At 45.0% G+C, this 12,286-nt stretch overlaps 1 protein-coding gene across 1 annotated transcript; it reads right to left on the reverse strand.

Annotated features, from left to right (window-relative positions):
• Nucleotides 1-656: 656 nt before the first annotated feature.
• LOC118081291 (zinc finger protein RFP-like) lies at nt 657-11,291 on the reverse strand. Its single transcript, XM_035107729.3, has 7 exons — nt 10,795-11,291; nt 9,848-9,943; nt 8,714-8,944; nt 7,875-7,897; nt 6,945-7,063; nt 5,842-5,874; nt 657-2,451 (listed from the first exon to the last, which is right to left on the reverse strand). Exons 1-7 carry the CDS (start codon nt 11,224-11,226, stop codon nt 1,934-1,936), a joined length of 1,452 nt encoding a protein of 483 aa, XP_034963620.2. The 5' UTR covers nt 11,227-11,291; the 3' UTR covers nt 657-1,933.
• Between the last annotated feature and the right edge of the window lie 995 nt (nt 11,292-12,286).

Raw genomic sequence — 12,286 nt, forward strand, 5'->3', positions numbered from 1 at the left:
AGCGGAGGCGGAAGCACTTATTGTTTGTTTTAAAGAAGCAAGACTCCTCCCAAAGTTAATTACCGCAGTAAAGTCCCCAAATGTTCTACGAAAAGGGAAGTGAACTTTTTATTTTCATAATTTAAGATGAGTTTACCACCTTCCCGGACGGACTGCCTTATTATTTGGAACAAATGAGAAATGGAAACGAACTGTGTGGCTATTGGAATTTATATAAATAGAAGATTGTCATTTTGTATGTTTTTGGAAGCTGTTTTGTTAAGCTGTAAGAGTAAAACCTCGCCAGCCGGGTGTGCTTTCTGCCTGGATACCATCTGAATGATTATAGAGTGGATTTATGAGGTGTGACACACTTTGAATTCGAGTGATAAGAGTCGCCTAATTGGAGTCTCAGGAGGCAGAGTGCAGCTAAAGGGCGGGGAGAGCCATAAATCTGTTATAAGAGACTGTGCATAATCTGAATCGGCTGTTCCCCGCCTGAAAAAGCTGCATTTCTGTGATTGATGGACTTTTTGAGGAGAAGATGGAATATGATTTGAGCCTTTCAAGATGGCGCTTGCTTGTGCTTGACTGTCGACGTGGCCGGAGAGGCACTCCAGATAAGAGGAGGATTTATGGGGAGGTTGGACTGGACAAAAAACCCACACAGAGAACAATGAGTGTTGTAAAGACTTTATTATGTCATAAATTCAAGTAACAACAAATTGTACATAGATAAGTTAAATATATCTGTAAAACATGAGTAAGAAGTATAAAGCAAGTTTGAACAATGAAAGCGACAACGCCAAAGAAAATGATGACAGTAAGAAACAGAAAAAGAAGAAGGGAAGTCACAGAACAACAACACTAGAAATGAACATGAAAACTGAGATTATTATTAGTAATCCTTTTTCCCTTTTCATTTTTTTCTTTTTTATCCTTTTTTAATTTTTATATAACTCTGGAATAATTGGAATTTGAAATACTAATGAAGGTAATGTTTTGTTTGTGTATATTTGAAAAATTAAATAAAGATTATTTGATAAAAAATAGAGAACAATTTTGTGTTAAAGCTCGTTTGATGCTCATCTCAAAAGCTTTGACAAAAAGACAAGAGAGAAGATAATATCTAGGATTGTTGGGAAAAGATCGGGACTATTTTGGACTATGAGGAAGATTTTGACATCAGGATTAGGATGGCAGTGTGGACAGTTATTTAGAATCCCCAGATTTTGAAGCATGGGAAGCCACAATTTTTTTATGATTTGGCATAATATTTGGTTTAATTGATATGTATTTGTATAATTTGAAATAATTGATGTGATATAATTGTGTTTTAATTGGAAAATCTAATAAAAAGTATTAAAAAAAAAAGAGTCCCCAAATGTTCTAGGCTCCATTATGAAACATCTCGGCTTGATGGTTCAGAATGAAGGCCAAGGACACATCGCAAGAGCAGCCACAGACCCACACTGACAACAACAGCTCCCAGTGACTCACGCTGTAGTGTACAGATGTGGAAGTGTGAACTCCACAAATGGGAGGAATATGGCTCCACTCTCTTTTCGCATACTTGGCAAAAAAATAAGGAGATCCATGCTGGATCAGGCCAAAGGTCGATTTAGTCCCAGATGCTGGAAGATTCCGGACTGCCAAAAAAAGTAAAACTATGGAACTCCCTCACATAAGAGGCAAGGACAGCCACCAATTTGGCTATTCTGCCTGACGTGGGTGACGGGAGGGAGCCCGTTTGAGGAGAAGATTGTTTATTGGGACTGTTAAAAGTGTGACTGTCTCTTTAAGAAGTAAGCGGCAAAGGGAATTATGGGGGAAAGAAAGAAAAGGGTCCTTGAAAAACTGCCCAACGTGCTCTTGGTGGGTAAACGTTTTTTATATCGGTCACTCTGGTCTGGAGAGAAACTCCTGCTGGGCCCGAGAGGCAGATTTAGTTTCCTCAGGAGATACTGAGGTGGGTTTCATTTCTCCACAGATAAAAGAAAGGGAGGAGGGTCTCTCCAGAGAATGAGGCTCCTGAGAAGGCGTAGAGTTTGGCTCCTGAGTCAGCGTCAGAAAAAGACACACGTCTCCCTTCATAGTCCAGAGTCACCCGGATCCTCCTGGGCTCCCAACTCAGGAATAGAGGAGAGGAAGAAGGGGGTGTGCAGGCATAGTACTTGCCTCCAGACTTCCCCACATCCCAGACCCCATCTTTAGGGCTTAAGGAGAAGCAGCCCTTTCTCTTCACAGACTTCCTGGCGACCCCCACACTCCACTCTTCCCCACGTTCCACATTGACTTCCCAGAAATGTCTGCCTGCTATGAATCCCTCACGTCCCAACACACAGGACAAGTTGCTGAATCTCTCAGGATTGTTGGGCAGGTCTTGCTTTTCGTTTTCCCATCTTACGCTTTTCCGATCCTCGGACACGATGAGCCTGGGATGGGCTGTGTCTGGATCCAGAGTCACATTTGCTGTGGGAACGATGATGAGGGAAATAGAAAATTAGGCAGAGTGAACTGAGAGACAGAAACGGACATCCTGAAAAAAACAAAAAAAGCACCTGAGAAATCCAGATTCACCTTCAGATGAATGGGATTTATTTGCATCGCATGCAAGACTGAGACTCCTTGCAGACTCTCATCTTCCTTGTTGGTTTTTAAATCAATTTCCTTCACTTTCTTATATTCAGTGTGTATTCTTCCTGCCCTCCTCTCAACCCAGGCATTTTCTAAGAGGAAAAACCACCCAGGAAACCTTTTACTCAGCTCTTCTGTGTTAGTGAAGGGGAAAGAGAGGAGAATTGGAGGAGGCAGGAGAGGAGAGAAGCTGCTTTCCTCTGACAATCTCTGTTGGAATTGGCCTTTAGGGACCTCGGGGTGGGGGACTCCCCTGGAACAAGAAAGAAAGAAGGAAGAAGAGGGGAGCCTGTTTATTCCTGCCCTCCAGCTCCCTCACCAACTTGGTCTCTTCTGTGCCTTCCTCCTCATTTTGGAAGTTTAGGGCTTGCCGCCAGGGAAGAGGAGGCAGGTGGCAGGGCAATTTTTCAAAGGACTGCTTATTCCATGCTTCTCTTTTGGATTTAATATATACCATACTAGCTGTCCCGGCCACGCATTGCTGTGGCTCCTCCCTGTGATTCCTACCACCCTTTTGCAGGGGTCGTGGAGGTGGGGGTGCCAGCAGAGTTTGTTCACTGTTCCTTGTTTTTTCGGGGGGGGGGGTCGCGTCGGTGGCGGGGGACGTGGTGGGTTCGGCCGTGTTGCTGATGTTCCTCCCTGTGATTTTCCCCAACCTTTAGTGGAGGCGGTGGGGGTGGCAGCAGGGTTTGGGGGGGGGCTGGTCGCGCGGGTGGCAGGGGACATGGTGTCTGTGGTTCAGGTTGTTGTGGTTCCTCCCTGTGATTTCCCCCCCCTTTTGCTGCGGCAGGGGTGGTTGAGCTGTTGGTGGGTTACGTTGTGACTGTGGTTGTGTCGGAGGGGTCGAACGGAGTCCGCTGTGGGTTTTTGTGGGTGTGGGTTTCGATAGTTGTGGCATTTTTGGTGGGAGCGGTTTTTTGGGAGAGGGGGTGTTTATACCTGTGGCAAGGTCTGTTCTGTGTAGTCGGTGGCGGCTGCGGTTGTGGGGTTTTTTCCTTTGGTGTGTTGAGATTTGGGTTTTTGATGGTGGTGGCGGCAGCGGCGGTTGTGTCGGTGGTGGGTTGCCTCGTCAGGGACGGTGCCTGGGGTTGTGGGTTGTGGTTGTGGCTGTTGCTTTGGCCGTTTTGCCTTTGTCTGATAATGGCCGTTTTGCTGCTTTCATTTGCTCGGGTGATGACGTCAATTTTTGGCACTCTTAGCCTCAGCTTTGGCTTCTATTTCCCAGCTCCCCCGGCTGTGTGTTTTGAGGGTTCCAAATGACCAGGTTTTGGAGGTTTTACGTTGTGGAGGTGTCACATCTGTCTTCCCAATGGGCATGGTGTTACTCAGACATTCTCATTTGACGTTGTGTCCAAATTTGAACGTAATCGGTCAAGCGGTTGTGGCGAAAGGTCAACGCACACACACAGACCCTTTTACATTTTTATATATATAGAAGACTAGTTCCCTTCCTGGGGGAAAGGGGGGAGATAACTCAAAAGGTTACCAGTTAGGGGCTAAGTCGGCAAGTGTAGGATTGCCATATTTTGAAGAGCAGAAAAGAGGACACATCTGCCAACTTCTACTTTTAACCATGGATTTCTATTACACTCATTTTAAACACCCCTACTTTATGTAGGCTATAGAAGCTGTGATATATTGCTAGTAGCAATGCTCTTAACTTTCAACAACAAAAGAATGATAATAATACATATTGCTCCCTCGCTTGCCACATGAAAGTATTTGGGTTCATGTTCACCTCTTTGTGAACGTAAGTGTGCGCAGAACAATTGATTAAACTGTTTAACATCTGCGTATGGGCTCTCCTTAAGGGCAGGGGGATGTTAACTCTTGCCCTCCCAGACTCCTTCTCCAAGATCTTGTAGCTGAACCAGCGTCCTTTTAGTTCAGCCACAGGAAAAGAGTTTTATACATTATGTCACTTGCTTAAGATGCTGCTCTGTTGCGATTCTCTGCTGCAAACTAGCTTAGCCGGGTGCCTTAGATCAGAGTCTAATGGACTCATGCCAACCTATCCTGTTTCCCCGAAAATAAGACATACCCATAAAATAAGCACCTGTTGTTTCCTTATTTCAAGCAAAAGATGAAATCATAGAACAAATAACTGCAAAGGCGACAACTGTAGGCCTAAGCAGTGGTGTTAAATATTCTCCAAAAGATTATTCTCAAGAATTTAATATCACTAGGCCTAAGGAATTAAAACAGTTAACATGTTTAGCTGTAATTCCTGCATCGCAGGGGGTTGGACTAGATGATCCTTGGGATCCTTTCAAACTCAGAAATGGTAAACCATACTAGAAAATGGCAAAATACAATCATTCAAAATCAACGAATAAAATGGGGATCTGAACTGGAGGGCTGGAGGAAGGTTTAACATCTGCCCCAAGTAAACTGGTGGGGAAAAGCTGTTGAAACTGGAATTTCCAAGCATGCTGACAAACCAGACTGCAGAGGAAGAATCGGCAGAGCATTGCACTGTAATTCCAAGGGTCTCGTGCAATGGGAAGTCCTTCCTTGTGGAATGGGGCTGATCTCATGAGAACTGTGGGAACTCTCAGGAGATTGGGATGGCTGAAGCACGAGAAATGGCTGGTGAGGTTGAAACTCTGAGGAAGAGGCGGATCAGGCCTTGGCTCTGCTGCTGGGAGACCAGCCTGGCAGGAGGTGGAGGAGGGACTAAGTGCTTGTGGGTGCCCTTTTTAACACACTTCACAAGGGGGAAATTCAAACAAATCTCGAGAAGCTCCAAAAGAATCTCTCCCGATTGTGTAGAGGGAAAACAAAATGCAAGGGAGGTTCCGTATACATGAGAACTCGACAAGAGGGACATTGGACTGACCCTGCAGGATTCTCTTTAAGGGCTTTTGTAAGATATTGTAAGGCTCTGAGACTTTTCCCTACAATCAAGCAATATATAAATTTATGAAAGAAAGAAAAATCTATAAAATTAAGGGGGAAACCAGGATAACAGTCTATAGGTAGGAGTAGAACTCAGTCTGGTGTGCAGTTTCTTCGCAGGGACAAGCTCTGCCCCAAATCCAAGCCTTCAAACCCTCTCCCAGTTCATTCATGGGACATTCAAAGAACCGAAACACCACTAGAGGACTGTTACCCAGAGTTACAAAATTGATGGGGGTCCCAACGTCTGCGGAACAGACGGTTCAACACCCATGAAATATCAGTCCCCATCCCTCCTGTGAAATTGTTCTTCCCTTGGAAATTTACCTTTCTGAATCGGTTTTCTGTATAACAGAGCATCTGAGGAAGCAAAAAGATATAAAGTGTAAGGGCAACACGCTTCCACCAGAAATAAATCTCCATACAAAAATAACACTTCATAACTTGGAATCGTTAAATTCAAGTACAATTATTAAGTATTAATTAAATTGTACAAAAAAATAATTAAAAACAAGAAAATCATAGGAAGAATCTATGAAAATAACTAAAGCTTTAAAATTCAGCAATCATAAAGCAAGCTTACAAATAACAGAATAAAAACATTCAACATGAACCCTGAGGGTCTCTGAACTTTGTCCCTGAAATTGGGCTCTACATTCCTGGACTGGAGGGGAGGCAGGGCAATAGGAATCCTGTAAAAGGATAAAGAGGGGGAGATGGAGGCAGCCTTAACATCTTCCCAAGTAACGTGGTGGGGAAAATTATTAAAGCCATAACTGTGAAATATAAAAGAGAAGTGAAGGTTGATGAGGAAGGATTGGCAGAGCTCTCACGCAAAGGCAAGTCCTTCCTCACAAACCTTCTACACATCTTTAAGGATGTTAACAAGCAGAATTGTGCCCTTTGGGGCTCATGTGCTCTTGCTTCCACTCTCAATGTGGGAACTCTCAGGAGCTCTTGAAGGATGAAGCCCTAGATATGGCAGCTGCAGGGGGACGTCTGAGGAGGAGACAGCTCAGGCCTTGGCTCCACGGCTGAGAAACAAGCCTGAGCAGGAAGCAGAGGAGGAACTGGGGGCTCCTTAATGCCTCTTTGACTCCATTCAGAGCAGGAGAACCTCCAAAAGGACAACCCCAGATTGTGTAGACTGGTAACCAAAAGGAAAAGGAGGTTCTGTATAACTGAAGACAGATGCACATGGGTGGAAACAATCCTGACTTTGCTCTACACTCTGGTTCAGGCTTTCTTTACAAGCTCCAGCGTCACAATGTACATGGACCATTCTGGGGGACAGGAAATGAAGGCTGGAGCACCGAGAAGGAAGCTATCCTGGGGTTCCTCAATTCCATGCAATAAGAGCCTGGCATGTTCAGTTCTGAAGGTAGAAATGGAATTCTCAGTGTGAAATCCTGGCAGCCATTTTTCATTACCTTTCCATTGTTTCATTGCATCCTCCACAAGGTGATTTAGTTCACAGGATTCCAAGATCCTGTTCCTCAGTTCTGGAGAGAAAAGCAGTGGCTTCTCTGGTCTCTCTCTTTTCTCATACCTGGTGAAAAGAATAACAATGTCAGCCCATTCAAATCCACAATTTCTGTTAAAGGAAAAGAAAGGAGCTGAGAGGACGAGGCTGGTTGTGGAAAGCCTAGAAGGACAGGCAGGCACTGAGTGGGGAGTTTCTTCCTCACTACGGACTCCTCAGCCAGACCCCCAAGGGCCAAAACAGCAACCCCAGGCCTCTGAGTCTCCCCACTGATGTCTATTCAAAGAAGAAGCAGAATCATATGGTATCAAAGGGCAGGAACTGCCTGAGGGTGAGGACAGCACAGCACACATTTCCTTTTTCTAGATGTCCCCAGAGAAGTTGTGAGGAAGAAACAGAGATTCACTTCTGTTGGGAAACATGAAATGTTCCTTAAAACCTCTACTCTGAACATGAGTGACACTTTAAGTGACACTTGAGTAAACTCAAAATATTTGTTTCTGGAGCTTATGGATCTCTGGCTTTGATATATTAGATAACCTCTGCTCTAGAATCAGATGTTTGCAGAAGATGAGACAGATCTTCCACAGGTGCACAACCAAATCAAATGATTAATCAAAAGGACATTCAGGCCAATACAAAACAAATTATACACATTGCAAAAGTAAAACCAAACCTCACAAAGGAAATAGCGCTAATTCATGGGGAGAATTGGGGTGCTACAAGTTCCAAAGAGGGGGGCCTGTTTTACCTGTGAGATGCTGCAGGGAGTGAGTCCTACAGTCTCCCCCCTGCAGCCCCTGGAGGGCCATGTTTGAGGTTCTTGCATCACGGCCTCATGGAGAGATGGTAATGCAAAGGAGCCAGATCCACTTACCTCTGAAAGGTTCTTCTCACATCCTAGAGGGGAAAAGAGAAGGGAATTCACTGCACACCACAGGCCACACTACGAAGACCCCCTCAGACCCTGGAGTGGAGGAAAAGCACTTCCATAGAAGTCCCCAAATTTCAAATCCAAACACCTCAGTGTTTCTTTGGGCTCATCCACACTTCTGCTTTTCCTGTGCCCAGAAAACACAGGGGCAAAGGGTTTTGCCTTTGCCCTGCCACTTTCCCTCATGAGAAGCCTGCTCCTTACTGCAACATCGAAGCAAACGTCAATCTGGAGAAAACCTGGCAGATGTTTGCTCTAAAACAGCAGCAAACAGTGGATTTTCCTGGAGGAAAGGGGTGGGACAAGCAGCAGTCTGGATGAATCCCTTTGTCTGGCTCTTTGGTCACTGTGACTGAGCACCATTTTGGGCCGATCTGTATCCATGGGGAATTGGATCAACCCAGAGGTTGTGGAGAGAACGGGAAGAGAAGCTTGGTCAAGAGATTGGCTCATGTCGGAAAGAGGCCTGAATGCATCCTTGGCGAAGCCCAGCCCCTCAAGGGAAGGAAGGCAGCGTTGCCAAGTGGGAAGGCATTCGGACACAAATCACAAGCAAAGAGCAGAAGACCACCTCCAGTTCCATCAAGACCACAGAAGAATCTCTAGTCTGCATTCAGGTGAGTTAAGCATCCCAGGTCTCTTGGGTCTTCCTGTCCATTACAAACCTGACTAGAGGCTCCATCAACTGAGCCCCTGCACTCCTTGCATACATGAAAGGGGCACAGAAAGGATTGGAGGCAGCCTTTTCCTGGAGCCTTGGGCTGTTCCTGCCACCGTCTTACCTGCAGGAGTTCACTCGCTGGCTGCTGCCTCTTTTCCTCCATCTCCTGTATGATCTTCTCAAGAGAGGAGAGTTTCCTGGAGAGTCTGGCCAGCTGCTCATCCCTTCTCCTTGCAATCTCCTTCTCCACCTCTTCCACATGATTCAGCCGATGTTTTTCCTGTTCTTCCGGGAACTGGTGCAGTTCTTTGAACTTCTCCACAGTCTTCAGCCTCTCCGTTTCTGTTAATTTCTGCAAAAAAGGGGAGGTTTGAGTGTGGAAGATGGTCAGCCTTCAAAACACCAGGAAGAGAATTGTGAGAATTCCCACAGGGAGGACACTTCTGATTTTTCAGAGACATGAAACCTCCAGTGGCTAAAGATGTAAACATTTATTCTGTGGGACGGCCCTCTCCATTGCTCTTTCTGTTGACTTCTATTCTGCAGAGGGCTACTGCCTAAAAAGCAAGCAGCTTTTTTCCTAGCCACGGATATTTCCTGCATGTTTTGGAGCATGGCATTACCAGAGTTCATAGTTGTCCAGAGAACATCAATGGACATAAAACACCCCTCAGTTTAGACTGGAGTCATTTAGGTGTAGGAAGGCAACAGAAAGAGGAGGATGATGACTAAGTGCAGAGTTCATCCCCATAGCTCCCCTGTTTTCTTTAAAGGTTCAAAATGGCCTGAGTTTCCTAAAAATGAAGAAAGCACACTTTTAGAAAGACAATCCTATAGTACTGGTAATATTTATGGTAAATCATGATTTGAATTGAATTGCTTCCACCTTCTCAGCTCACAATTCCTCAGGCTTCTCCTTGACTGCTTTCACGTAATAAATGACAAGGGGAAATAAACTCAATCTAGCTGCATTTCATTGAAATTCACACCTCTAATATTTTCAAGGTTGACCCAGCCAGGTAATATTCACAAAAAATGTATTCATGAGGGTAAAGTACAGATCAAAATATTTATACAAGAAGGTAGCTACCCTAACATCTGATTCATTTTCTGAATAATACATTAATAAACAGACTGATATGGAAAAATGAGAATTGGGGAGAAGCTGAAATGGGCAGATTTCCCCAACCCTCCTCAGTCCTGACTCGATTCTTCAAGTGCTTTCCCCCTGTCTAGTAACAATAGTGACACTTACAAGGATGTATTTGCTCTTTCTGTCCAGGTCTGCTTGATAGGCCAGAATTTCCTCTCTCTCTCCCCTCAGAATCTCCAGGCGGCGACAGATCTCTCCCTAAAGAGAAAAGGGAAAACTCAAGTTTGATTAAGACACACAGAGACAAGATGAATAGTATGCTGGTTTCTTGCGACCAGTGGCCTTGCTATAGTGTAATAGCAAAGTACTGTACTTTACTGGAGTCGAAACAAAGTAAAAAAATTCATTCCATTAGCACCTTAGAGACCAACCAACTAAGTTTGTCATTGGTATGAGCTTTTGTGTGCATGCACACTTCTTCAGATACACTGAAACAGAAGTCACTGGACCCTTATATATAGTGAGAGGATGGGGAGGGGTATTACTCAGAAGGGTGGTGGGAATGGGTGATTGGCTGATAGGTGTGGCAAACCTGTTGAGGACTGTTAACGACTGCAATTGGTCTTGCAGGAAAAAGCAAGGGGTGAGATGGCTAAAAACAGCTTTATCATGTATAATGAGATAAGAATCCAATGTCTCTATTCAGGCCAGATCTCTGCATGGTTTTAAGTTTGGTAATGAGGAAATAAAAGTCCAGAGGTTTTCAACCTTTTTGTGTCCATGACTCCCTGGATCAGCTACCTTTTTTCTGTGGCACCCCTATGGGGCTCAGGGACCCAGTTCCCCCCCCTGCTTACAGACTTCTACTTAGTCTTTGCAGATGCTACTCAGGGGCATGGAGAGAGATCCCTTTGTCCCCTTGGCAGAAAGACTTCAACTCCCTCCTCTCAGTCAATCCAGGAACCCTCAGGCTTCCCCTTGGCTGCCTTTTACATAATAAACCACCACCAATTCATGCCATGTCTGCTTTGGACCTGAGAATTAAAAATAAAACCTCCCAAGAAGAATCTACAGCTATTTCTCCACATCAAGATCCAGGGATCTCCTACCTTGTATTCCTCGAAAGCCTCCTCCAGAGGAATCACCTTGTGATTTTCATGTTCCTTTGATTTGTCACACACCACGCAGATGGGGTCTTCGTGGACTATGCAGAAGAGCTTCAGGGGCTCCTGGTGATCTTCGCAGATTCTCCACCTCCATTTTTCCCCTTCCTCCTTTCCCGCTTGAAGGCAGAGATTCTTGGCTATTTCTACCACGTTAGCCAGTTGCCGGTTGCGGATAAGGCTCCTTCTCAGAACTGCTTTTCTGCACTGAGGGCAGGAAACCTCTGCCTCCGATCTCCCCCAGCAATAGATTAGGCAGGATCGGCAGAAGTTGTGCCCACACTCTGGGCTGGTCACTGGATCCTTGAAATAATCCCGGCAGATGCAGCACGTGGCTTCATCACATAGACGCTGGATGTGACCCCTTGCAGCAGCCATGCCTCCCTCGTGCCAAAAACCGAGTTAAGTTCCGCCTTCCCAGTTTTCAGCCACTGAGGATTTCCTTTCCCGGAAATGACTCAGTGATCACGTGTCCTTTATCCTCTTTTTTTTAAAAAAAAATGTCCCCAGGCGTTTGCAGCTGCTGAATGTTTTCTCAAGTAGCAGCGAATGCTTCTGGATTGTTTCCCATGTTTTTCATTACAAACAAACACACATACACCTAGCTTACTCTTCATAACTGTAACATTTTCATTCAAATGCTTCCTTTTCACTTTTGAATTGGAGAAATGGACGGGAGTTCTGATTTAGCAAACGGGACTTGATTCCGTGAAGATAACTCCTAAAAATCTGGTTGCTACTTCTAATTTACCGTAATTCGTTTTTAGCATGCTGGCAAGATTGAAACAGACGCTTTCAGAATTGCCAACCTGGTGCCCTCTGTTTGCTTCAGACTACAATTCCCATCCAGTGGTGGAGCATATGCCCGTGCTGCCCAGGTATAAATAACAAATCAGCCTCTTCCTCTTCCACCACCACCACCTAGTTCAGTGTGGTCAACAAGGACTGGCAGCAGCTCTCCAGGGTAATAGACAGGAAGCTTTTCCTGAGAGGGTAGAGCATGAGACTCTTAATCACAGGATCACAGGTTCAAGTCCGACATTGGGCTAGAGCAGGCATCCCCAAACTGCGGCCCTCCATATTTTTGGACTACAATCCCCATAATCCCTGACCACTGGTCCTGTAAGCTAGGGATCATGGGAGTTGTAGGCCAAAACATCTGGAGGGCCGCAGTTTGGGGATGCCTGGGCTAGAGATTCCTGCATTGCCTGTGAGGGGGCACCCTGTTGCAACAGTTCAATAACGATCAGGCTTACTATCTGCTTTGCTTCTCAATATTCTCTGGTTGGCCTCTGTTCTTTTCTCCTTCTGATGGAAAACCTACAAAGGACTTCTTCTCTACTCTTTACCAAATTATGTTCAGTTATTAACAAAGATAATTACAAAGAATTAGTATCAAAAATCCTCGTACCTGACTTCCTGTCTCTTATATTTCATT

This window comes from Zootoca vivipara, chromosome 2, assembly GCF_965207765.1.
Source record: "Zootoca vivipara chromosome 2, rZooViv2.hap1.1, whole genome shotgun sequence".
Taxonomy (NCBI): domain Eukaryota; kingdom Metazoa; phylum Chordata; class Lepidosauria; order Squamata; family Lacertidae; genus Zootoca; species Zootoca vivipara.

Excerpts from the sequence above, each read along its gene's own strand:
- LOC118081291 (XM_035107729.3), bottom strand. The coding sequence starts at position 11,226 with ATGGCTGCTGCAAGGGGTCACATCCAGCGTCTATGTGATGAAGCCACG. Across the intron at positions 7,064-7,874 it reads GTGAGAAGAACCTTTCAGAG|GTATGAGAAAAGAGAGAGAC; the intron begins GTAAGTGGATCT and ends TCTTTTCACCAG. Across the intron at positions 2,452-5,841 it reads CAGAAAACCGATTCAGAAAG|CAAATGTGACTCTGGATCCA; the intron begins GTAAATTTCCAA and ends TCGTTCCCACAG.